The sequence below is a fragment of the Muntiacus reevesi genome, chromosome 18 (assembly GCF_963930625.1).
Source record: "Muntiacus reevesi chromosome 18, mMunRee1.1, whole genome shotgun sequence".
In the NCBI taxonomy this organism is placed as follows: Eukaryota; Metazoa; Chordata; class Mammalia; order Artiodactyla; family Cervidae; genus Muntiacus; species Muntiacus reevesi.
Window position 1 is genome coordinate 30,849,938 of NC_089266.1, and position 27,557 is coordinate 30,877,494.

The following is a 27,557-nucleotide window of genomic DNA, read 5'->3' on the forward strand; positions in this document are numbered from 1 at the left end:
TGAACCAAGCATAGGGCCGTGGACAGCAGGCTCCCCGCCCTCCCTGCCCCAGGCAAGCTTGGCACTCACCCTGTTGTGCTTTTATCTGAGGCAACACGGCCTGCAGGAGTGCCAGGGACTTCCTGTGGTACTCGGCCTGCACTTCGATGAGCTGAGGGGACATGAGGAGAAGCATCAGCCTTTGCCGAAGGATGGAGGGCATGGGCTGCCACACCAGTGCAGTGCCCTTCCCCCCTCCTCCACCCATCTGCAATGACGGGCATTCGCCCCCTCAGCCTCTGCAGCAGAGGGGTGGCCATCAAGGGAAGTTGTGGAGGTGGGAGACTCGGGGAGGAGGTGACGGGGACTCTCCAGAGTTGGGCCTGCCTTCACTGTCACCCCAGCTGGGGAGCACCCTGCCCCCACTTCTCACAGCAAAAGGCACCAAAGGGGTGCAACCATGAAAAGGCTATAAACAGAGAGCACATTCAGAAGTCCAGGTGTCCATGAGAGGGCACCCAATGCCATGAGCCTCAATGTATCTTGATCCCCCCGCAAAAGAGTTCAAGATACAACTGGTGGGAAAACATGTGCTCGATGCACAATCCTCTTCCACCTTGGGAGGCAAAACTGCTTTATCATGATGTGATTCAAAGGACAGAGTCCTTCAAGATGCTCTATTCTGCCCCTCCCACTACTGAAAAAGCTGCTGAAATGGTAAAAACAGCAGAGGAAAAGCAGTGAATAACTGGCACTTCATTTATTTTCTAAATCTCTCCCTGCTCAAAAAAAAAAAAAAAAAAAAAAAGGAAAGAAAATTGGGTATGTAGGAGGAAAAAGGAGAGAGAGGCACTTTGCTCAAAAGTCTGGTGTGATGAGTAGCTATTATCCCCAAGGAAAACTAAAAGGGAATTTTTTCTTTTTTTAAGTCATAGTGTTGAAGTAAGTGGTACCCAAAGACAATTAGGTAGTCCAATAATGCTTGGAATGCCAACAATCATTTGTTTTAGATATTTTAAAATGAAATAATATCTTCACAAATAAAACCGATGGTATTTTAGACTTGAGAGAATAGACTTGAAAAGAATCCTACTATTTTAAAGTAAACATTTCAAGTTGGAAGGAATATGTATCAGCTCTCTCTCGGGGGGGGGTGTGGGGAGAAATTCTGGACTTCTTGGCCATTGATGCTGAGCATGCGGGGGTGCACTGACTACCCCCGGTTCTGCCCCACGCTTATCAAAGCATCCAGCTTCTCAGGATTCCTCTTCTCTCTTCATCTTCTTTCCCTGTCTTTGTATCACTTCCTTGACCCTAAAGAGAAACTTTGAGTTTTATTCCCAACGTTATTTTTCATTTCAGGGTCCTAATTATTTGGGCCACATGATTCAAGTATGGATGACTCAGATCCTGTGTCTCTACTCTGTAAATCTGCTCCCATAGAGGAGAGGCAGTAAACAGGCATCAACCCTCATCTACCAACTTGTCATCATCTGGGACAAAAAAAATCTCCATTAATAACCAACAGATGCTGGGGTGCAGCTAGCTGCTTCTTCCCAAGTTGCTTCCTGATGACAGACTCAGGTTTTGCAACCCTGACCCTGCTGACATCTGGGGCTGGATCACCCTCTGTCGGGGGAGCTGCCGTCCTGTGCACTGCGAGATGTTGAGCAACAAACCTGACCTCCACCCTCTGAGTGCCTGTAGCACCTGCCCCTGAGAGTGACGGCCAAAAACATCTCTGCTAAGCGACTTCAGTTATGTCCGACACTTTGAGACCCTACGGACTGTAGCCTTCCAGGCTCCTCTGTCCATGGAATTCTCCAGGCAAGAGTATTGGAGTGGGTTGCCATGCCCTTCTCCAGGGCATCTTCCCGACCCAGGGATCGACTCGGTGTCTCTTAAGTCTCCTGCAGTGGCAGGCGGGGTCTTTACCGCTAGTGCCACCTGGGAAGCCCCCCTCAAATGTCTCCAGACGCAGCCAACCATCTGCTGGGAGGTGACAGAATCACCTCTGGTTGAGAACTACTGCCATTGATCACAGAGGTACAAGCATCTTCATGGGTGAGGCTGAACTTTATTCTCGGGGTTTTGGAGAAATCCATACAAACGGGCCTAGAAGGCAGGATTTATTCACAGGTCGGACAGTCAAAGCCCCACCTGCTCTCAGGACATGCTCAGCTGAGGCGCACGTTCCTTCCCGTCCCCACTGTGACACCTGCTAACACACTCCAAGCAGCCTCACCTTTCTGGACGCTTACCGTCTGAAAGTAGTTTGCATAGTCGATTTCTTTGGCCACAAAACTGTACATGTCAGCCGACAGCTGGTCCTGTGGGGGCAAAACACAAAAGGATAGAGTAGGAATCCACACATCAGAGGAAAGAACCGTAACCATGGTTTAACCTCATTTTTCATAATACTAAGCAGATTACAAACTTTGCCTGTGGACATTCCGTCTCCCAGCCACGGCTCTAAAGGATGACTAAGTGGAGAAAGAACACCTATGCCAGAGTTTTCCTAGCACTTTTAACGTGGGCCACGTGGAGAGTTAGGAAAGCTGATGCGGGGGAATGACACGCAAATTGCTTTCTTGCATCTCTGTGGCGCGCCCTGCTATCTGCAGCAGCCCCACCAGGTACACACCGCGCTTCTGCTTGCCTCCCCTTGCCGCTTCTTCCCCTTGATGATGTTACTGCCTTGCTCCCTTCATCTCAATTCTAACTGGTTGATCACAGGGAAAGAGAGGCGAACACACCAAGTCGAGGGAAGCTGGTTAAGACAGGTGGGCAGGGGAGAGGACGGACCGCTGATTCCAAACTTGGCAAAAAAAGAAAAGAAAACCAAAACCTGGACTCAGCCAATATCATACATGAATCTCAGTGTGAAAAGCCCTTCACCGCTCAGCTCCCCAAGGAGCTGAGAATAGTGGCTGAATGCTATGTCTGGACCACGTTCCCTCCAAGGAGGACAGTGGTCAGTTTCACTGAAACACCCCCAGCACAGTGCAGTAGAAGTGCATTCGAGTGGATGTAGACTCTGTCACGCTAACTGTATCTTTGAGCATGTCACACTCTCTAAACGTGTTTGTACAAGTCATGTGATCTCCTTGCTTGGTAGCCTTTGAGGCAAAGCTTCAGAAGAGGTGCTGAGTTAAGAGAAAAAGTATCTATCACGTTCAGGTTGGAATAAACAGGAAAACATCACCCCAACGCTTATAGCAGTGCTATTTCCAACTGCCAAGATATGGAAGCAACCCATGTGTCTACTGACAGATGAACAGATAAAGAAGATGTATTGTACAGACAATGGAATACTACTCAATCATAAAAAAAGAATAAAATCTTGCCGTGCGTTAACAATGGATAGACCTAGAGGGTATTATGCTAAGTGAAATAAGTCAGAGAAAGACAAATACCTCATGATTTCATACATGCAATCTAAAACACAAAATGAAACAAAAACAGACTCATAGATTCATCGAACAAACAGTAGTTGCCGTAAGGGGAGGGGATGGTGGGGATGGGCAAAATAGGTGAGGGGGATGAAGAGGCATAAACCTCAGTTTACTTAATAATTAAGCAATGGGGATGTAACATACAGCACAAGGAAGACAGTCAATTATACTGCAATAAATTTGCATGGGGACAGACGGTTACTAGATTTATCATGGTGATCATTTCATAATCTGTGCAAATATCAAGTCATCATGTACCACACCAGATACAAACATGGTATTGTGTGTCGACTATATCTCAATAAAAAGGGGAAAAAAGCACAGGAAAGCTGACCCGAATGCTGAAGGAATTACAGCAGACAACTGCATAACTCAGGAAGAGTCTGATATACACAGAACCTCAAGCATTTTGCACAGACCCCGATAACCTCAGCAGCCCCTCCAGCTGCTGATCAAACTGTCCTCTGTGAGCAGGGGGACAGGAGGAGTAATCTGTTTCCTTTTCCAGGATCCTCAACAGGCAAACATCCTTACAGTGTTCTTGCACACAAGATGATAGAACCAAGACACCAATTTCACATGACTAGCTACCAAAAGTTCAAGGTATTTCTCCCAAAGAATAAAATGGGCTCCAGGACCACCCACCTCAGGTCCCCTCCACTTCAGCATCCTTTGCAATGAATGCCTCCGGGAGGCTGCTGGACCTGTCAAAGGTGCTAGAGTAAGTGGTTTTGTCGGAACTCAACCTTGCCTGCCATGGCCCCAGCAGCCTTGGTCTGGAAGCATCCGTCACCAGACTGACAAGTGTGAGGGAGACAGTTCAAGTCAGGGAAAGACAAACAGTGGGGTGATTAAAAAAAAAACAACAAAAAAAATGACTCGGTAGACAGAGGTAAGGAAGGGAGCCTTGGGAAGGACTAAATGCCACATCAGTTCAGTTCAGTGCAGTTGCTCAGTTGTGTCCGATTCTTTGCAACCCCATGAACTGCAGCATGCCACTGTCCATCACCAACCCCCAGAGCTTGCTGAAACTCATGTCTATTGATGCCACATCAAATCACCTTCAACCACGCAGCAGACACTCTCCATAAAGCCAGCCCAATGGAGTATGCCCTCAGAAACATGAAGGGGTTTTCTGAAGGTACAATCACATCACTGTCTTATAAAGTTAACAATATAGATTCTAAGTAAGCCACACAAGTGAGAAATAAAAGCGGAAACTCTAAACCAAATTTTCATTTGTCTAAATATTTATAATTTAATATTATTAAATATCTTATTCATAAACATTATCAATATAATTTAATATTTAAATAAAGCGTAGGGAGCCCCTATACTTTTGCGGAATTTTTCCTCCTGCAGTACTACCAAGTTCTAACAGTGAACAGCAGAGTCCTCTCGTGTTTTTTCCAAGGGGAAGGGAAAAGATTGCCATTTTGAAATGCACTAGAGCATTCTACTGTTAACAAGACCTAACCTTAGGAGAATTTTTCTTTTATTCCTGGCTGTGCCATGCAGCTTGTGGGATCTTAGTTCACCAACTAGGGACTGAACAAGGGACCATAACAGTGAAAGTGTCAAGTCCTAACCACTGGACCGCCAGGAAACTTCAAGGATAAATTATTTTATCCCAGTAGAACCTGCTGGGATGCTTTCGAATTGTGATTCTGCAGAAGACTCTTGAGAGTCCCTTGGACTGCAAGGAGATCAAACCAGTCAACCTCAAAGGAAATCAACTGTGAATAGTCATTGGAAGGACTGATGCTGAAGCTCCAAGACTTTGGCCACCTGATGTGAAGAGCCAACTCATGGGAAAAGTCCCTGATGCTGAGAAAGACTGAAGGCAACAGGGGAAGCGGTCGGCAAAGGATGAGATAGTTGGATGGCACCATCAAATCAACGGACATGAATCTGAGCAAACTCCAGGAGACAGTGAAGGACAGAGGAGCCTGGTGTGCTGCAGTCCACGGGGTTGCGAAGAGTCAGACATGACTTAGCAACTGAGCAACTACCTGCTGGGGTTATATCAGAGCTCTACTAAACACTTGCTTTTAGCAGACCCTAGCCTTCCTCATGTTGAGAAAGAATTAATCAACTCCAGCATCCTCTAGCCATCCTGTCCTACCAAAACCAAAAACTGAGAGGCTGGAAACAGAACGAAAGACAACAGAGAAGCACTGAAGTTCAGGGTGCGGGGTCACAGGTCACCCACAAGACTCACATCAATCACAGGGCTACGGGGGCTTCCCCTGCTCCCACACCTGACCACTGCATCACCAAACGCCTACGCATGACAGGGCCCTCGACCCAATCCTTCATGTCCAACTTTTGACAAAGATTGCAAGCCATGCTAAAAGGCAAAAACAGTTTGAAGAAACTGAACAAGCATAAGAACCAGAGTCAGAGGTGTCAAGAACGCTGAAATTATCAGGTCAACAATTTTTTTAAAAAATATGATGAATTCTGAAAGCCCCAGCTCTCAGGGTTCGTCCTGGGCTCTCTCCACATGCCAGTGGACAGGTCTGGGGACACAGACTCAACCAGAGGCTCACTCTTAGGGTTTTCATAGACCTCCAGCACACAAAAGGATCCTCCCTGCGGGCCTCCCATTTTTCTCGGTGGAGAGGAGCACAGAAAGGGGGTACCCTGCAAATCTCCACTCTGTTGGCAGCCTCTTCCATCTCCTCCCTGAGGGCATCGGCTTTGGCACCCGCGGGCTGTGAGCTGCTGGACAAACCTGAAGACTTGGACGTCTGCTGCCACCTGATGAGAAAACAGGAGAAGAGGAGAGGTGTGAATAGAACTTGGTCTCTGCCTTCGAGGAACTTAGAGTCTAGTCAGATTAGGCATACATATAAGTTGAACTTCAGTACAGTGTGGGTGTTTTTTTCTTTTAGCATTTTCAGACATTCTACATCTAAGTTGATGAGCCTTACAAATTGGAGTTTGTGCACATATAACATAGTCAAAAGCACACACCCTTAGCTCTTTAGGGCTCCCACCCCTTTGCCACTGATGCACGAGGCTCCAAGCTTTTTCTCTGTGCAGCTTCATAATTTCAGTGTCTTTTAGTGACAAGTTAGAATGGCGGTGAAAGCAAACACTCTGGGATTAGAAAGGGAAAGTGCATGGTGAATTGGACTCAACGATAACTTTTGGCAAAGAACATTTTCCATGTAGCGTGTGGAATCTGATGCCTTATCAACCCTGACAGGGCTTCCCAAGTGACTCAGTGGTAAAGAATCCACCTGCCAATGCAGGAGACATGGGTTCAATCCCTAGGTTGGGAAGATCCCTTGAGAAGGAAATGGCAACCCACTCCAGTATTCTTGCCTGGGAAATCCCATGGACAGAGGAGCCTGGTGGGCTATAGTTCATGGAGTCACAAAGAGTTGGACACGACTGAGCATGCATGCATGTGAGACAGGTAGAGAAAACCCTGGGGACACTGTGGGAGGCAGGGAAACAGCTGGTTATGGGTATCACCCAGGGAATGACACAGCCTCATTGCCAAGAATAGATCAGGGAAAGGTACCTAGTACCAGACCAGGAGAAAGGGGGCCCCAGCTTCCACATGGCAGGACTAAGAGAGGCTGAGGACAGTGGTCCCTTCAGACAGAGCAAGTGTTCTCCAATCTGCGACACCTTCCCTACTGTCTCCGGAACCCTAAGGCCGAATGACATGACCGCTACTTTCTCTGAAGCACGGTCCAGGCCTTTCCTTTTAGTTCCCTGCCCATCGGGCACTGAGTTGGGAAACCTTCATCTACTTGGCCAAAGTCAAGTAGATGCTAAGAGAGAGGATAAATGGGTAGGATGAAAACAAGTGTGAAAGTCAAAATCTCCACTAGGAAGTGCCAAGCAGCCTTGGACCAGCATTCTGGTGCCTCATGTAAATTTTCTTAAACATTTATCTCCGGGCAGAGAATACTGGCCTTCTAAGGAGGCCCCTTGGGAAACTTTCAAGGGGAAGCACAAATATTTCTGGTTGCTCCTCCAATTAAAAAATGAATTTAAAAAGCTATTTCCCGTTGCTAAGTTTCAAAGAATTACCAAAAGCAGGCCCTGACAGAAGGTTCTAATTACACTAAGATGCTAGTAGCTATCGCAGGGAATAGCAGTGGGGCCTCTCACTGTGGCAGTAAACTCAACAGTCTATAGACCCCAGCAAGTGGGAAAAATAAGTCAAATGGGTCATTATCTTAAAAACTCACCCACCCAATCATTGATTTCCTCCATGTAACAGGGACACGAGATATAAGCTGCTTCTTGGCTCTAAGGCAAATTGAGTCATCAGGGTGGCAAAGGCAGCTGATGCCCGGCTGCAGTCTTGGGCAGTCGGGGGGTAAGGGACCTGGCAGGGACTCGGTGGGGGTGGGGATGGTGGGGCCCAACCAGGAGCCTGGGCCTTGGGGAGCTGGATGTTTTCATGGACAAGTTGGGAACTGTCAAGTGTACTCATCAGATGAAATGTGGCAACAGATTAAATAGTGTCCTCTAAACACCATGCAGCCCCGGGGTGGATGGGACAAACCAGAGAGCCCTGCTGGCTCCATCTGGCTCCCGGGCCGTTCACCCAACATGGAGGCAAAAAGTACAGCCTTAACCTCATTTTGAGAATCGATAATAGACTCACTAAGTGTTTTCTCTGCACAATTCTTTCTTATTGTGTTATGTGCAAGAAAAAGATTAAGGGAGTGGAGCTGTATCACAATACCAAAAAAAAGGAAATCAGTTCTCTTTGTCATTAGCAAAAAGTAGCAAAATGAAGAATCTTCTGTCACTTAAAAAAGTGCACCCATGGAAGAATTACTTTGAAAGACTTTGGGACATCAAGCTGGCTTGAAGCTACAGCGATGGTCACATGTGTCGTGAGAAAGATTCCTTACTCGTGATAAGAATTCAGGAAAAATTAGAAAGGAAATATTCTACTCCAAAATGTCAAAAAAAAAAACACCAAAAAAACCCTAAGCTAACAGGTAAGGATTAGTAGAAATGCCTGGGTAATTCTTTCTTATAATGGCTTGCCCTACAGAAATGATGTATTTATTATTTCTTTTTTTAAAGTTAATTAACTAACTAAAGTTATGGCTGCGCTAGGTCTTCATTGCGGTATGGGGACCTTCTCCAGTTGCTGCAAGTGGGGGCTTCTCTCTTCGTTGTCGGCAGGCTTCTCATTGGTGGTGGCTTCTCTTCTTGCAGAGCACAGGCTCCAGCAGGTGGAGCACGTGGGCTCAGGAGTTGCACCAGGGCTTAGTTGCTCTGTGGCCTGTGGGATCTTTTGGGACCGAGGATCAAACCCATGTCCCCTGCATTGGCAGGGGGATTCTTATCACTGTACCACCAGGGAAGTCCAACAGAAATGATCTATTTAATGAATATCTCCAAGCCATAGCCAAATAAAACAGGGAATGTCATGGATGTAATTTGGATCTCAGATAATGAATGTACTTCCATAATAGATTATGGGACAGACCTACAACCACCATCTGACTCATCCTGCCTGAAAAAAAGAAAGTAACCAATAAATAAGCATAAAAAATACAGTGGCCATAAACACTAAACTGATTTTTAGGGTATTATAGATCTGGATTGGTCTTTTTTTAAACCCCAAATTACATTTAATATATGTATATTAAAATGAAGACATTATTTTTCCCCACAATTGTGTCCTGGTACTTTAAAAGCATACTCCTTTCCCCTCCCTCTATAGGGAATTTTACTTGTAATGGATAAGTTATCTATTCTGACATTATAAATACCCACCAAATGGTCCCTTTGTGGAAACTGAATAGCACAATATCAAGGAAAACTAGGCAACATTTTGTACAGGTAGTAATTTGTTAAGAGAAGTGCTACTAATCGTGAATCTCGACGAACAACAGATGCTGGAGAGGGTATGGTGAGACGGGAACCCTTCTGCACTATGGGTGGGAATGTAAATTGGTACAGCCACTATGGGGAACAGCACGGAGGCTCCTGAAAAAACTTAAAACAACCATATGATCCAGCAACGCCACTCCCAAGCACATATCCAGAGAAAACCATAATCCGGAAGGAGACATGCACCCCACTGTTCACAGCAGCACTGTTCACAAAAGCCAAGACATGGAAGCCACATAAATGTCAATCGACAGAGGAATGGATAAAGACGACATGGTACATATATATACATGGAATGTGACTCAGCCGTAAAATGGAATGAAATAATGGCATTTGCAGCAACATGGATGAACCTAGAGACTATCATACTAAGTGAAGTAAGTCAGACAAAGACAAGTATCATGTGATATCACTCACATGCGGAATCTAATTTTAAAAAACAGGGAAGCCAGGTATGCTGCCGTCCATGGGGTCGCAAAGAGTTGGACACAACTGAGTAACTAAACTGACTGAATTTTAAAAAAAAGATGCAAGTGAACTTACGTACAAGACAGAAACAGACTCAACAGATATCAAAACAAACTTAGGGTTACCAAAGAGGAAAGGTGGGGCGGATTATAAATCAGGAGCTTGGGATGAACACACACACACTGCTATATATAAGACAGGTGACCAACACGGACCTGCAGGGAACTCTGCTCACTGTTCTGTGATAACCTATGTGAGAAAAGGATCTGAAACAGAACGAATCTATGTACACGCATAACCGAATCCCTCTGCAGTACACCTGAACCTAACACACCACTGTGAACATCTATACTCCGATAAACTTGACATATTTTAAGAAAATCATAAATTTCAAGGAGTGATGATATTCTCAGCCAAAGGCTCTACAAATAAACTCGACAAGTGTCCTGCTCTGTTAAGGGGAGAAATAAGGATTCTTGTCCAAGAAGAGTTTGAGCTTTGAAGCTGGAAGAGAAGAAAGTTTATTTCTTCCCACTAAGAGAGCTGAGGTGACCCACCATTCTCTGGGAAAGATGCTATCACTATGATTTAAAGAAAGCTGAACGTCCAAGAATTGACGCTTTTGAATTGTGGTGTTGGAGAAGACTCTTCAGAGTTCCTTGGACTGCAAGGAGATCCAATCTGGCAATCCTAAAGGAAATCAGTCCTGAATATTCATTGGAAGGGCTGATGCTGAAGCTGAAATGGCAATACTTTGGCCACATGATGCAAAGAACCGACTCATTGGAAAAGACCCTGATGCTGGGAAAGATCAAAGGTAGGAGGAGAAGGGGACAACAGAGGATGAGATGGTTGGATGGCATCACCAATGCAATGGACAAGAGTTTGAGTAGGCTCCGGGAGTTGGTGATAGCAGGGAGGCCTGGTGTGCTGCAGTCCATGGGGTCACAAAGAGTCGGACACGACTGAGTGACTGAACAGAACTGAACTGATGTTTGGGGATGATGAAGATAGAATACAAGGTTTAAGGAGGGACTTCTCTGGTGGTCCAGTGGTTAAGAATACACCTTCCAATGCAGAGGATATGGGCTCCACCCCTGGTCAGGGAGCTAAGATCCTACATGCCACAGGGCAACTTAGCCCGCACACCGCAACTACTGAGGCCCGCCCACTGCAACTAGAGAGATGTCAGAGTGCTGCAACGAAGAGCCAAGGCAAGGACAGATCCTGCAGGCTGCAACTAAGACCTGATGCAGCCAAATACATAAATATTTAAAGAAACAAAAAAGCCTCAGGAAAGGCTAATGGAAAGAAAAAGGCTGGAAATAAGGGTAAGACATTTCACAGACCAGGAGAAGGGTATAGAAGGCAAAGACAAGATGACTTCAGGGTGACAGGGAGCCCAGAAGTAGTTCTGGAAGGAAAAGGGAAAGCTGTGTTAAGAGGACATGTGTTGTTTCATCTGCCCCATCTTCTCCGCTCCTCTACCACTGGCATCCTCCATTTTCTGAGGGCCCAGGAGGAGAAAGCTGCGAGGAACAGATCCTAATGAGTACAGACTGACCAAATGCGGAAGTGGGGTGGGGCAGAGGTGGGGGCAGTGAGAACCCACCTGCTCTCCAAGAGAAGCTGGTGATGTCTGCCTTTCCAGAGCACAGAACCAGGTCTCACTCTCTGCTCTATCTTGGCAGAGTCCTCATGCTGAGTCAGGGTGAAGGGTTAGAGGGAAAGGCAAGAAGTTGGGGGAAGTTGGCTTCTGAAAGGCTGTCAATGGTCTAAGTTCAAGGTGAAAAACACAGAAATTTGGAAGGGGTGATATATACTGCCTTACCAATCCCAATACCCAAGAGACAATAAGCTGGAGACATGAAAACACTTCATTAAATACTGGAAGAGAGGTCCCTTATGACACTTCTCTAAGGTTTCAAAATCTACAAGCCACCTCTGGTGTCACCATTATACACATGAGACAGAATTAGATGGACCACGTCTGTTACCCAGAAGAAATTCTCCTTTAGGGAAGCTGAATGAAGAAATGTAAGTGGGCAAGGCAAGGACAAGCTCTGATGCTAACATCCAGCTCTGAGCAGAAGCTGAAAATTCAGGTTTTCCATACACAAGCAGAGAAAAGACCTCAGAGCTAAAGCCCAGGGCTTCAGAGGAGGAAATCACTCTGCAAACCCAGGAGCATAGTGTCCACCACCATTCTGACAGTGCAATGAACAGCATGTCTGTAATCATCTCGTGGTGGTGTTCCGTGGCTCAGTCCGACTCTTTGTGACCCCATGGAGCACAGCATGCAAGGCTTCCTTGTTCCAACTACCTCCTGGAGGTTGCCCAAGTTCATGTCCATTGAGGCGGTGATGCCATCCAACCATCTCATCCTCTGTTGACCCCTTCTCCTTATGCTTTCAATCTTTCCCAGCACCAGGGTCTTTTCCAATTAGCTCTTCACATCAGGTGGCCAAAGTATTAGAGCTTCAGCATCAGTCCTTCCAATCAACATTCAGGGTTGATTTCCTTTAGGACGGACTGGTTTGATCTCCTTGCAGTCCAAGGGACTCTCAAGAGTCTTCTCCAACACCACAGTTCAAAAGCAACACCAATTCTTCAGCACTCAGCTTTCTTTAAGATCTAACTCTCACCTCCGTACATGACTACTGGGAAAACCATAGCTTTGACAGTCGAACCTTTGTCAGCAATGTAAGGTCTCTGCTTTTTAATATGCTATCTAGGTTTGTCATAGCTTTTCTTCCAAGGAGCAGCATCTTCTAATTTCTTATGTGACTCCCCAGTGTGGGACTACAGAAGAGAAATCTACACCATAGGAAGTAGGAAAAGGTGACTGAAAGTCCCCAGATTCAGAAATTCTCCTCTTTCTTTTCTTTTTCTAGCTGAGCCACATGGCTTGCAGGATCTTAGTTTCCCATCTAGGGATGGAGTCCTGGCACTGAAAGCAACAAGTCGTAACCACTAGACAACCATGGAATTCCCAGAAAACCTCCTCTTATTACAGACACTACACATCACCCAACCTCCTCTCTGATCTCTGCTCCTACCACTCTCCCTTTTCCCCTTCCACCCCCACCACGCCCGCCTTCATTCCGCTTGCTGAATACATCACCCTTATTTCCACCCACAGGGCCTTTGCTGTTCCCATTGTCATGGACAGCTTTGCAGTGTATCTCTGCATAGCTGCTTCCTTCTTATCAGATCTAGTGTCATCTTCTCAAAAAGAAAAAAAATTCTTCTCTGTTTCACTATTTATGCCATGGCCTGTTTCTCCAGAGCCACTTCCAAACTTACACTGTGGTGTCTTTCTGAAAGGACTTATGGCTGCTGAAATGGCCTTGTGTGTGTGTGTGTGTGTGTGTGTTCTCTTGTCTAGCGTCCAACTCCCAAATCAGGCCACAGCCTCTCTAAGAGCAAGGCCCCCGTACTCCAGCTCCCAGCTCACAGCAGAGGTAAGAAACACTCAGTGGATGAACACACACACACACACACACACACACAAGCCACTGCCTTCCAACTAGGATCGCTGCTCTTTCAAAGAAGCAGAAACGGAAGCAAAGAAAACCCACCCTACCTCGTTCGTGAAGAGTCCATGTCCAGCACCAGCTTGGCTAAGTGTTTCCTCTGTTTTTGGATATTTGGGATTTCTACCTGTGGGTATAGGAAACAAACAAAGAAAACCCAGTTGATTTGAAGTCCAATGATAGATTTTTTTTAAAAAAATTTTAAAGATTGAAGTATAGTTGAATTTCCAATGTTTCAGGTGTAGAGCAAAGTGATTCAGTTATATATATATATTTTTTTTTTTCAAGTTCGTCTCCGTTATAGATGAACTTGAAAAAAAAAAAAAAAATATATATATATATAACTGAATCACTTTGCTGTATAACAGGTTTGTGCCATTATAGGTTATTATAAGATATTGAGTATAGTTCTTTGTGCTAGACAGTAGGTCTTTGTTGGTTGTCTATTTTATACATAGTAGAGGGTGTAGGTCTATCCCAATCTCCTAATTTATCCTCCCACCTTCCCAGGGAGGGAGCCTGAGCCTCTTACGTCTCCTGCATTGGCAGGCGGGTTCTTCACCACTAGTGCCACCTGGCTGCACTACACACATTTCAAGAGCTCAGCTGTCACAGGTGGTTAGTGGTCGCCAAGCAGTGTAGACGGGAAACATCTCCAGCACCGGGGAGGTTTGTAGGACCAATGAAAGGGGAGGATGCAAAGAGGGCCAGGGTGCACAGCAAATAACATCCCCAACCATTTTATCTCTTACTTGAAAAAATTTCACTTGGTTGAAGCTGGCAAAACTGTCACCTACACATGAAGGCTTCTTCTTAAAAAGACAGTTTGCTTTAGTGTCCTTTAAGGTAGACAGAGCAGGGCCCTGCCTAAACAGACAGTGAAGGGGCTGCAGAGTCTCTTGGACACGAGCCCTCATATCCAAGAACAGGGGCTTGTGAAGAGGGGCTGCTGTTCATTTTAAAAATTTTTTTAATTGAAGTACAGTTGATTTACAATGTTGTGTTAATTATGGCTGAACAGCAAAGTGATTCACTTACACGTATACATATATATATATATATATATATATATACACTTTTTAAAATATTCTTGTCCATTATGGTTTATAACAGGAGATTGGATTTAGTTCTCTGTGCCATAGACAAGGACTTTGTTGTTTATCCATCCTATATACACTAGCTTGTGTGCTAATCCCAAACTCCCAATCCATCCTTCCTATATCCCCTCCCCCTTGGCAACCACCAGTCTGCTCTCTGAAGAGAGTCTGTCTCTGTTTCACAGAGAGGTTCATTTGTGTCCTATTTGAGAATCCACTGTCATTTCACAGAAGCCTGGAGATAGGTGGAGGGCAGGGAGGAAGATGGGGCGGAGACCCTGCGGGGGATGAAGTGATGCCACCAGCCTTGCAGTTTCTCCCTCAAGAATGGTACAGGTGGGAGAAGGGTACAGCCTTCAGCTCCAAGGGCTCCCAGGCCGGGGCACCCCCTGCAGTTGGGTAGTAATGCTCCCCAGTGAGACACTGTGTCACAGAGAGGGTGAGGGGCAGAAACAACCCTGAGGCTGGAGCCAAAGGACCCCAGGGACCACCACTCTGCCCACCCCAATCACACGGGTCCAGCCTCGCTCCCACTTCTGACCTCGGCCAGCAAGAACAGCGGCTCGATCACGTCCCTCTCGACCTGCAGTTCGAAATGAATCAGCTCCTGAGCCAGCTTGTCCTCTGTCTCGCCACAGAGTTTCAGCATCTTCCTGCAACAGAAGGGGAGGAAAACCATCCTGAGCACTCTGTGGAGAGAGACATGACCCCTGTCCTAATGCGGTCACCTGCCAGCCAGGTAAACACCCTCGAGAAAAACTTGCTTCATACAGTTTTGTTTCTGAAACTGTCCACTTTCTAAAGGATGTTGAGTACCTACTATGTGTCTGGACTAAAAGGGGGTCTGTGGGGGAATTAAGAGAGATATAGAGAGGCTTCCCTGGGGCGGTCCAGTGGTTGAGACTTCGCCTTCCAATGCAGGGGGTCGGGGTTTGCTCCCTAGTTGGGGAACTAAGATCCTGTATGCTGCAACAAAAGATCCTGTGTGCTGCAACCAAGACCTGGCAAGGCCAAATAAATATTTAAAAGGGGAAAAAAAAAAAAAAAAAGAAGAAGCTCTCTCCTCTTATCCTGTTTGCCTAAAGTGAAAGTAAAGTCACTCATTCGAGTCCAACTCTTTGTGACCCCATGGACTATACAGTCCATGGAATTCTCCAGGCCAAAATACTGGAGTGGGTAGCATTTCCCTCCTCCAGAGGATCTTCCCAACCGAAGGATTGAACCCAAGTCTCCCCCATTGCAGGCGGATTCTTTACCAGCTGAGCCAGAATGGAAGTCCAAGAATACTGGAGTGGGTAGCTTATCCCTTCTCCAGCAGGTCTTCCTGACCAGGAATCAAACCGGGGTCTCCTGCACTGGAGGCAGATTCTTTACCAACTGAGCTATGAGGGAAGCCCTAAAAGCAGGATATGAATCTGTAAAGGGGTCCCCCTCCCATCTCTACCAGATGCTAATCATCAGAGACAATTCCAGACCCTTATCAGCCCAGAGAAGGCCCCAGTGGACTCCACATTACAAACTTTACTAACTCTTATCTTCTACTAGTTCCCCATATATTTACCTTCCCACAATTTGCTGCCCTAGAGACTAACATTTCTTTTTGTCTTGTCCCATCTTTAAAAATCACTGCTCTTTTGTTAAAAATGCTACATAGGCCCAAGTTCAAGCCACCCCTTTGAGTTCCTCATCATTGAGTTCTCCCATGTGTATGATAATCAAACATGTATGATTTTTCTCTTACTCATCTGTCCTCTGTCATTTTTATTTGTAGGGCCTGTGAAAGAGTCTAAGATGTGAAGAGGGAAAAAGAATTTCTTCATCCTCTCCAGCACATTCACTTTGTTGTTTGTTGTTGTTCAGTCACTAAGTCGTGTCTGACTCTTTGCAACCCCATGGACTGCAGCATGCCAGGCTTCCCTGTCCTTCACTACCTACAGGAATTTGCTCAAACTCATGTCCATCAAGTCGGTGATGCCATCCAATCATCTTATCCTCTGTTGGCCCCTTCTCCTCCTGCCCTCAATCTTTCCCAGCATACCTTTTTTTTTTTAAATGCTTTCTTGCTATTTGCATTTCAGTCTTTTCTTCTGGACATAATCTGCCTCACACGACCTTAACTAGTTTTTCAGTGAGAACATGCAAATATTAATTCCTCTAAATCTGTGCCTGAAGATACCCTGTTTTCCTCTTATTCCTTAAGATTTTTAAAAAATATTTGCTTATGTGGCTGTCAGGTCTTATTGTGGCGCACGTTGGCTCAGGAGCTGCAACACGTGGGCTTTGCTGGCCCATGCCACGTGGGATCTCAGTTCCCCAGCCAGGGGTGGAACTCACTGTTCCCTGCATTACAAGGAGGATTCTTAACCACTGGACCATCAGGGAAGTCCCTTCCCCTTATTCTTGAATGACCATTTAGTCCATCACTGAATCTAGACTTCTCACATTTTTCACTCACTACTTGAAGATATTCCTCCCTTATTTCCTGGCATTTATTTTGGCTCATAGTCAGTTATCAGTCTAAGTGCCCTTGTATACGTACTTGGTGACTGAACAACAAGCTTTCTCTGCTTGATTTTAAGCCTCTCTTTTGTGTCAATGGTGTGTGGTTTTACAATGGCGTGTCCAGGGATGGATTTCTTTTTGTGGATCTCTGTCAGGACTATTTGTGCTCCTTAAATCTGAAGACTCATGCTTTTCTTCAAATCTAGAAAAAGAAAATTCAACCATAAACTTACCCTTCTATTTTCTTCTTCAGGAACAACTACTACACACTACTGCTCTATATTTATAACCTGCCGCTTGAGTTTCTCCACTTAATGTTGCCTGCGTCTCTAGTGCTTCTATTGGGTCGGCCAAGACTTTCATTCAGGATTTTCTGTAAGCTCTTACAGGAAAACCCAAAGGAATTGTACTTTTTTATTCTGGTCATTCTCGTGGCGACTCCAGATGTTTTCAAGGTCACCAGTGTCCATATCTATGTGCAACTTCCAGTCTCTCTCAAGTAAGTTTTTAAAGTATAATAAATATAATTTGAAGTTTTAAAAGTTCTATTTGGTTTTCTTTGATTCTGCCTCCTCTTTTCCCCGCCTCATATTATTTGATTTTCTTTTCTGTCAAGAATTTTTCTGTGTTTATTAAACTTTTAAATTTCACTTTAGACATAACTACTGTCCATTTCCTTTCATGCCATCCTAGTATTTTTAGCTCTTAGGGTCCAATTCTCCCATCAGCTGTGCCTGCTGACCCTCTCTCATGATGCTCCTATTTTTAGCTTGCTTTTATTGTGAGCTCAAAATCAGCAAGCGTTGTTCTTCTGGGAATCCTATAAGTTCTGACATCTGACACAGAGAGAATTCATATTTGCTTCTGCTGGGGCCCAAGGGATTCTGAGTGCTCTTCAACCATTTTTTTTTTCTTTTTTTTCTTTGACCATGCCTCATGGCATGTGGGGTCTTGGTTCCCCAACTGGGGATCAAACCTACACCCCCTGCAGTGGAAGCACGGAGTCCTAACCACTGGACCACCAGGAAAGTCCCTCTAGTTTTATGTTGGTTTCCCGCCTTGGGAGCTCCCTCCTGCGCAGACGCTATGACTCCGGGGCCCCGGGGCTTAATTTCTCACCTGCCGCCGTCCCTTCTCCCCCATCCAGCCCCCAGCCAGGCCGCAGTGTACGCAGTGTCTTGCTGAGATGTGCGCGTCCCCTCTTTAAGGACGGGGACTTTCCCAGATTTGGCACGAACCCAAGTGTGGTATCTCCTTACCCAAGAAGTGTGTCATCTCCCAGGATAGCTGACCCTTCCATCAGACACTGAGCCAGTGTTGTCAAAGGCAATTTTTTCTGAAAAGGGAAAAAAGAATGTGGTGATGCAAATGACTTCAACAGTCACCCACTTGTATGAAAATAGTGAGAAGTCAAATACTTGCCTAGATACTCTGTTAGCTAAGAAGCGAACTGACTTTAAAATATGTATAACACCCCAAAATTCAGAGGATACAAAGGTGGGTTAGACTCAGAGATGTCAAAATTCAGAAAACTAAAACAAAATCTGCTAATTTGGAAAATAAGGCTAAGGTTTACATGCTGCATTTTAAAATCTAGTAGGATAGCAACAGGGAAAAAAGGAGACTTCAAAATTATGCTAAAGACTTGAGCCATGCTTTAATTAGAAGTCAATCTCTTTCTTAAGAAGTATATTAGCCCTAATTTATAAACAAGGCAGCTTATGGTCAAGAAAGACAGAAAATGTTCACCTAGAATTACAATGCAAACAAAGTAATCATCAAAATAAGGCAGACTCCAAAGAAGATATAAAATGGCCAATGAGAACATGAAAAGATGCTCAACATCATTAGTCATTAAGGAAATCAAATGAAAGCTGCAATGAGATACCACCTCACCCCCACTAGGATGGCTATCATAATATTAATAACATATATTTTTGGATACATAAAATAAATATTGGTGAGCATGTGGAGAAATTGGAACCTTCATGCTTTGCCGGAAGAGATGCAAAACGGTCCAGCACTGGGGAAAAGTTTGGCAGTATTTCAATAAGTTAAACAAAATTACCATATGGCCCGGCAATTCCACTCTTGGGTATGTACCCAAAATACTCTGAGACAGATGGCTGAATAAAAACATGCATGATGTGAAGAGCAGCCCAATGCACAATAGCCAAAAGGTAGAAACAGCACCAATGTCCATCAACGGGTGAGTCAAGAAACACAATGCAGTCTATCCACGCAAAGGAACTACTACACAGCTGTAAAAAGAGAATGAAGTCCTGACACAGGCTACAATGTGGATGAACCCTGAAGGCATGGCCAGACAAAATGGGCACATGATGTATGATTCTACTTATATAAGATCTCCAGAATAAACAAATCCATAGGGACAGGAGCTAGATTTGTGGTTAAGAGATGAGGGAGAAACTCCAATACTTTGGCCACTTGATGTGAAGAACTGACTCATTTGAGAAGACCCTGATACTGGGAGAGATTGAAAGGAGGAGGAGAAGGGGACAACAGAGGATGAGATGGTTGGATGGCATCACCGACTCAATGGACATGAGTTTGAGTAAACTCTGGGAGTTGGTGATGGACAGGGAGGCCTGGCGTGCTGTAGTTCATGAGGCTGCAAAGAGTCGGACACGACTCTTCAGTCGGAGCTACTGAACTGAACTGAAGAGCTGAGGGGAAGGGGGATTAATTGATGACTATGGGGTTTCCTTTTGGGAGACGGAAATGCTCTGGAAGTAGATTATGGTGGTAGCTGCACAATACCGTCCCTGTACTAAATGCCACTGAATTGTACTCCCTAAAATAGTTAAAATGGTAAGTTTTATGTTATGTGGGAAGTGAGAGAGAGAGAGGAGGAGGGAGGCAGAAAGGCAGAATGATCTATGATCACAGAATGATACATCTTCCCTCCTTACTAAGTGTGGACAAGCCCTGTCCTTCCTGAGCCTAAACCATCCAGCACAGGCTGAGAACAACAAGGTGAGAACCACCGGATCTCCTTAGATCTTCCGGTCCACACGGCCACACAGACCCCCTCCCATCCCACAGCCTTTGCCCTAGGACCCAGAGACCCTCAGCTGTCACTTACTTCCTCCCCAGAGTGAACGGGGTGCCTGCCTACCTGGGTACCACAGCTGTGATGACTGAGACCAGACGCTGCTTTCACGGAGCTTACATCCCAGGGCCGGGAGACAAATACTAAACACACACACTGTGAAGGAGACTGTTTCGAGAGTTGGAAGGGCTGTGCGGGCAACAGAAAGCAGGACAATAGGTAGAGGGGCAGCTGCGACGAGGGAGCGGTGATGAGAAAAGACCCTCCCCCCGGAGAGGGTACCTTTAGGAAGCACCCTGAAGAGACAGAAAGTCAGCCAAGCCTCCAGATGACCTGGGACAGAACATGCCAGGCAGAGGAATGGCAGGTGCAAAGGTCCAGAGGTGGGCTACCTGGCCCGCTCAGCATCCATCCCCAGGAGACCAGCATGACTGGAGCTACGTGAGCGAAGGGGGAGCGGTCAGGAAGGAGGCGGAGGCCAGACTGTGCATGCCCTCATCAGCCAGAGGCAGGCACTGGAGTTGGATTCTAGGGGACCTGGGGACCACTGGGGGCTTGTTAAAGAACAACATGATCTGCTAAAAATAACTCAGTCCTGAAACATGAAACTGGATGATGTGAGAGAGGAACCAAGATGAAGGTGGATTTTTAGGAATCTGGTTTGAACATCCCCAGGAGAGCGGCAGGCTCCAGGTATCTCCAGGGAAAAATCGCAGGAGACAGATCAACCCCAAGAATGGGATGGAGTTCCTGGGTCTCCAGGAGGAGGAGAGACCAGGACTCCTGAGAGATTATTGCTCTCCAGCCCAGGAAAACCCAGGATACCCTGGATGGGTGCAAGCCACAGTCGCCTCCCTGCCCTCAGAGAGGACGTCTAACTTCCGTGAATGGGGTGCCTACCTACCCAGGTACCACTTCCCAATTAGATGCCTTTCACCTGAGGAATAATCCTGCTACCCCACAATTTCACATAAAATGAGACATTCTTCTGGGTAAAAATGAGACCAGGCAACCAAGAACTAAAACATCCAAACTTAAACACCACTTTCTAGCTGTCCTACAAAGCTATTGGGTCCAGGTTTCCAGAGATTTATTTAAAGGCACAGGAACAGTGTCTTTGGAGAGAATTTGCTCCCCCCTCCCCCGCCACCGTTCAAAAGAAGTTACTTAAAGCACATTTTAGAGAAATGTCTAAAATGGTTAAAAAAGAAAAGAAAGAAAAGCAGAAAGTCTTCTTCCATCCTTAACCCTCAGCCACTTGGTTCCTGACTCCAGAAATCACGACAGTGATCAGTTTTCTGTGTCTCCTTCCATAAGTATTCTAAGAAGATCCAATTATGTATGGGAGTGTGTGTCCATTTTTAATGGACACATTTTCCCCCTCACACTGTTAGCACACGATATACCCAACCCTACACTTAGATTTTCCTTTTCACATAGAGATATCGTTCATGTCATTTCCTATCAAGACATAGACAGAATTGTCTCATCCTGTTTTTTTTTTTTTTCTTTTAATGGCTACACAGATCAGTGAATGATGATGACAACTTTTAAACAAGTCCTGTACTGATGGTGTAATGGTCACAAGACAGGGTCTGTGCCTGTGGACCCAGTGATGCTCCTAAGAAAGGATTTGCTGTGGAGGAGACACTGAGGGCCTTGTGAGCATATGGATTTCAAGGGCATCAGGGTTAAAGGGGTAAAATCTCAATTAGTGAGTTTTTGCTTGTATAGATGCTGTAAGAGTCCAGAAACAAGAGAAGAAAAGAATCAAGAAATTAAAAGGAAGCTACCAAAAGAAAAAAAAGGAAGAAATGGGTTACACCTTCATGTCAAAAATGAGACAGTGACAATCTATAATCAAAGGCAGGTGAACAGAAGAAGTTAATGGACTACAACTCACAACAGACTCCAAATCACTTCTATTCCTAAAGACATTTTCTAAGACAAAAGGAAAAGCTGAGGGCTCAGTAGACACAGGGCACCATGCTGATTAACTTACCTTAATGCCTACCTGTTCCTGAGATATTACTTGCTCTCTTCCCCACCCTCTGCTCACCCTCACTTCACTTAGAAGGATATTGAGACTTTGAATGATCCAGCTGCCCACGTGTCTAGAAAAGCCACCATTCTCTGGCTGACAAAGATCCAGGCTGAAAGAACCACACACTCTTCCAGGGACTACTGGGTTAGTCGCTCAGTTGTGTCCAACTCTTTGTGACCCCATGGACTGTAGCCCACCAGGCTCCTCTGTCCATGGAATTCTCCAGGCAAGAATACTGGAGAGGGTTGTCAATCTCTTCTCCAGGAGATCTTCCTGACCCAGGGATCAAAACTGCATCTCTTTTGTCTCCCGCATTGTAGGCGGAATCTTTACCGTCTGAGCCACCAGGGACCATTAGTGCCCAGGTAAGAGATCTTAGCAAGCTTCACCCTGACCAGTGGCTTTCCAGGTCAAAGGGAAGCTGTTAGAATATACCTCCTCCTGATTCTGGAGTGCCAAGAGATGCTTAAGAGTTAAAGAAGGGGACACAGAATGTTCCAGGGTTTGCAAGCAGTCGATCTGACTTGTCTGAGATGATTGTTCTCTCCAAAATTATCTTGGGCAGAAGCAGCACAGTTTGTAGGATGACTCAGAGACAAAAAGTCTCATTCTAACATCCACCCTGCTTCCCAAACATACGCACACACGCTCACACACAGCCCCATCTCTGAGAATTGCTGTCTACTATTCTCTAATCCAGGCATACTTGTTCCCTGGGGCTCAGCAGTTCTCAGGGGAGATTCCGGACCAACAACGGGGCCATAATAACAGCAGCTTCTGTTTCTTTACTATGTAGTTAGGTCAAGCACTGTGCTAAGCATTTACATGAATGATCTCACGTAATTCTCAAACAACCCTACTAGGGAGGGATTCACTGTACTACCATTTTCCAAGTGAAGAAACCAAGGCTTATAGAGATAACCAACTTGCTCTCTGTCAGGCAAAATTTGGAAACAGCAGAGCTGGGCTTCAAGCTCAGAGAGTCATATCCCAGCACTTGAACTCAGAACCATCAACCTAAATTGCTTCTGTGAAGAACAGCAAAGATTTGGGACTTCCCTGGTGGTTCAGTGGTTAAGAATCCACCTTCCAATGCAGGGCTTGTAGGTTTGATCCTTGATCAGGGAACTAAGATCCCACATGCCTTGGAGCCAAAAAACCAAAACATAAAACAGAAGCAATAGTGTATCAAATTAAATAAAGATTTTGAAAGAAAAGAATAGGAAAGACTCAAATTGGCTTGATGGCGTTGGGCAGGTCCTGTGCCTAAAATACTCACGGGCCATCCAGTCATGACACATCTATTTTTAGCACTGCCTTCACGTGGCAGGCCCCATTAGAGGCATTAAGGATGCAACCGTGATGGGAAGATAAGATCCCTGCTCCCACGGAGCTCACATACCAGGACTGGGAACGGACACGGGAGAAGATGAAGGAGCACAGTGATTTTAGAGAATAACACGTGCTAGGAAGAACGTGGAATCGGGGGGTGTGACAGGGGGAGGGAGCAAACACATCAGATGGTGACAGAAGCTGCACCGAGAAGGTGGCCTCTGAGCTGAGAATCAAACAGTAAGATGTTGCTGGCCTGGCTAAGCTGCAGTAGCCAGGACATGGATGCAATCTAAAGGTCCATCAACAGATGATGGATAAAGACGTGGTTCATATATACAAAGGAATACCAAGCAGCCATAAAACAGGAAAATAATGACATCTGCAGTACCATGGATAGACCTAGAGTTTATCACTCTAAGTGAAGCCAGACAGGGGAAGACAAATACCATATGCTATCACTTAAATGTGGAATCTAAAAGAGGACACAAATGAACCCATCTAGGAAACAAAAGCAGACTTGTGGACACAGAGAACAGAGGGGCGGTTGACAAGAGGGATGACTGTCAGGCGCCCCTTGCTGAAATCCCCAATACACATCGAATTACTTCCATAGACACTCTGCAAAGCGGTAAACATTTTATTTCTACCAAACATCAGTGGTTCCTGCTGGGAAAGTTAAGAAAGAAGAAACCAGGGCTGGGAGGAGAAAATGGAATGATCGATGGAGCAAGCAAAGCGGTCTGGCCCTGCAGTGTGAGCTGGGAGGACGCATCAGGATAGCCAAGAGAGGCGAAGTCAACAGAGCCGGGGGGCTCAGGGCGACCACCAGGAAGAGACGTCAACAAGAACTCCCGGTCAGAGAAAATCAGACAGACACCAGACACGCTGATTGTCAACTCAAGGAGGAAAGAGACCCCCTAGACTGACCCTCCTCTGGAACAAAGCCAAGTGAATGCTTAAGAATATCTTTTGGGGGGCTTCCCAGGTGGCTCAGTGGTAAAGAACCTGTCTGCCAGTGCAGGAGATGCAGGTTAGATTCCTGGGTTGGGAAGGGCCCCTGGAGTAGGAAATGGCAACCCAGTATTCTTGCCTGGGAAACCCCATGGACAGAGGAGTCTGGCAGGTGACAGTCCATGAGGCCTCAAAGAATGACTGAGCACATTAGGCAAACAAAAAATAAATTAATATTAATACTATTTTTTATAAAAAAGAGTATCTTTTCACCTCTGTTGGATTTAAGGGAGGTGGGGGTCAAGAGGGAAGTGAACCTCCAGGGTCATCCACCCCGAGGACTGTCCAATGGAGCTGCATGATGCAATGCCTTCAGCACTAGTGCAGGTTCCAGACAGAGACCCTGGAGCCCTGTTCTGCATCACGTTATCTTTACTGCATCATTGCAGCAAAAATGGTCTTCATAAGAGTCTTTATAGGTCCCTTGTAACCCCCAAAACCACAGTGTAATTTTTTTCCACGTGATCTTAAGATACTATGGAGGCAAATGGAATCTGTAGATGAGCAGCAGGGGTAAGGAAAGGTGGCAGCCTCCTCAGCAGTGGGATATAAGCCCGTCCTGCCCTCCTCGGGGGCTGCCCCAGGCTGGGGAGGACAAGGATGGGGACCACATCTTAGTGAGCGTGGGGGTGCTTCCGGCAGGGGAACGATTCTCAAACACCGGCCGGGCGGTCGGCAGGCACATTCAGCCTCCCCCGGGGCCGGGAGGGTACTTACGGAGCGCTTGTCAGCCTCGGCCCCTTGCTGGCCCTGCAGACATGCCGTGAGCTTCTTGTGTGTGCTGTGGGAGACCTGCTTCACCAGCTCCAGCCGCTTCTCTACCTGCGGACAGAGCAGGGGCGGGGCCCCCGGGTGAGGCGAGGGCAGAAGCGGGGTCGTGGATCTGGATAATCCAGGGGCAAGAATGACCCCTGTTTCTGCAGAGACAACGTCCAATGTGGGAGAGCAAAGGAGGGGATCACAGACTTGGAGACGCTCTGCTAACCATGTGGTGAAATGCCTTCACATGTCTCCTGAAAAGTCCCACTGAGACTGCTGTGTACCATGCAGGGTGCTATTGTAAAGAGAAAAAGCTGCATCTCTAAAGGGGCTGGGAGAGGAGCAGTGGAAAGTCTGAACAACATCGGGAAGGGCTCGGCTGTAAAAGGGAAGACGTCTTTGCCATCTACAAGTTACGGGCCAGTGACAATCTTACCTGAAGAAGGTCTTCGCTCAGAACTTCAGTCTTCTCGGCCCTAAGGAGAAAATGGAGACACACATCAGTTAAAAAACAAAAACTAGGTATATGGTCTCATAATTACTCCCCACCCTCTCCACTTATCGAGTGATTCAGTGTTACATCTATGCACATTCTTTCATATTCTTCTCCATTTGTGGTTTATTACAGGATACTGAACACAGTTTCTTGTGCTACACAGTAGGACCTTGTTGTCTCTCCCTCCTGGATATACTAGCTTGCACCAACAGCAACGATTTCTAGCAAGAGAAAATATAGGCAGTACTGGGATTGACAAGGAACATCAAGTAATCAGCATTTCCAGCAAAGACATAGGCTCTGAGGGGTCTCCCACTACTGTGTGGAAACCTAGATGAAGCACAACAAACACACCTTTTCTGCCTCCGGGTAGTCTTTTTTCAATGAATAGAATTAGGTAGGTTCCCCGACCCATTCCCCTTGGCCTCCCCCAAACAAGCAAACGTGGCAGAGATTGATCAACAGCAAAGACAGAGAAAGTGTTGAGTTGAGTCCTGGTAACAAATGCAAATGTCACCACTGAGATCTGGCCACTAGTATGAGGCACCCCCCACCCCTGCCCGCCCCAGAAAGTGGAGAGCTGAAACCAGAGGTTAACACTTATGGGGAAAGAACCTGGATGCTGGCTGGAGTGTCCCAACCTGTAAGCAATCCCTGTCTCAGCATTAGAGGAAAATGCAAATCTTCCTGGAGCAAAGCATAAAGAGGCATACTCCAAAAAATCTAAATATAAACTAACCCACAGAAAAGAAAGAAAAAGAACACAAAGCAATTAAAAAAAAAAAAAAAGAATAGACATAATACAAAAAATTAAATGGCAGGCTTAAGTCTTAACATATTCATAATTATATTAAATGCAAATGGCCTAATAAATATGCTCATTAAAAGACAGAATGACAAGAGTGGACTGAAAGAAATCATGTGGGCCACAAGAATCTCACTTCAAATATGATATGGGTAGACTGAAGGTAAAAAGGACAGGAAAAGATATCATGCAAACATTGATCAAAAGAAAGCAAAAGTGGCAGTATTAATACAGATAAAGTAGATTCAGAATAAAGAAAATGACCAGAAATATAGAGGAGAGTATAGTGATAAAAGCATCAATTCATAAGAAGATGTGGCATCTTGAATGTGTATGCACTAAACTACAAAGCTGCAAAATATGAGAAGGAAAGTACAATGCACGTAGAGACTTCAATATTTCTTCTCTCAACAAGGAACAGACCAGCTAGGAAAAAAAAAAATCAGCAAGAGTATATATGAACATAATCCCAGGGGCTTCCCTGGTAGCTCAGCCAGCAAAGAATCTGTCTGTAGTGCAGGAGACCTAGTTCGATCCCTGAGTTGGGAAGATCCCCTGGAGAAGGAAATGGCAAGCCACTCCAGTATGGGCTTCCCTGAAAGCTCAGTTGGTAAAGAATCCGCCTGCAATGCAGGAGACCCTGGTTCGATTCCTGGGTCTGGAAGATCCGCTGGAGAAGGGATAGGCTACCCACTCCAGTATTCTTGGGATTCCCTTGTGGCTCCCGCCTGCAATGCAGGAGACCTGGGTTCAATCCCTGGGTTGGGGAGGAGGGAAAGGCTACCCACTCCAGTATTCTGGCCTGGAGAATTCCATACTGTCCATGGGGTCACAAAGAGTCAGACAAGACTGAGCGACTTTCACTTTTCTTTCACTCTAGTATACTTGCCTGGAAAATCCCATGGACAGAGGAGCCTGGCAGGCTACAGTCCATAGGTCACAAGAATTGGACATAACTTAGAGACTAAACCACAACCACCACAAAAGAATTTGACATTTATATAAGAACACTAACACTCCAACCAACATCAGCAGAATATTCTTTTCCAGTATATATACCGAGATACACGACATCCGGGTTCATAACATTATTAGTCTGAAAGAACTGAAATCA

The 27,557-nt window shown here is 45.7% G+C and overlaps 1 protein-coding gene across 2 annotated transcripts in view; it reads right to left on the reverse strand.

Moving 5' to 3' along the window:
• The window catches only part of ARHGAP44 (Rho GTPase activating protein 44), a 117,078-nt gene that overhangs the window by 23,022 nt on the left and 66,499 nt on the right, over positions 1-27,557 (reverse strand). For both annotated transcript variants that reach the window (XM_065909509.1, XM_065909510.1), the window contains exons 2-9: positions 25,579-25,618; positions 25,101-25,205; positions 18,180-18,256; positions 14,960-15,071; positions 13,372-13,448; positions 6,080-6,197; positions 2,241-2,309; positions 70-151 (exon numbers count right to left, since the gene is read on the reverse strand). In XM_065909509.1, coding sequence (XP_065765581.1) covers positions 70-151; positions 2,241-2,309; positions 6,080-6,197; positions 13,372-13,448; positions 14,960-15,071; positions 18,180-18,256; positions 25,101-25,205; positions 25,579-25,618 — 680 coding nt within the window. The remainder of the gene's footprint in view (positions 1-69; positions 152-2,240; positions 2,310-6,079; positions 6,198-13,371; positions 13,449-14,959; positions 15,072-18,179; positions 18,257-25,100; positions 25,206-25,578; positions 25,619-27,557) is intronic.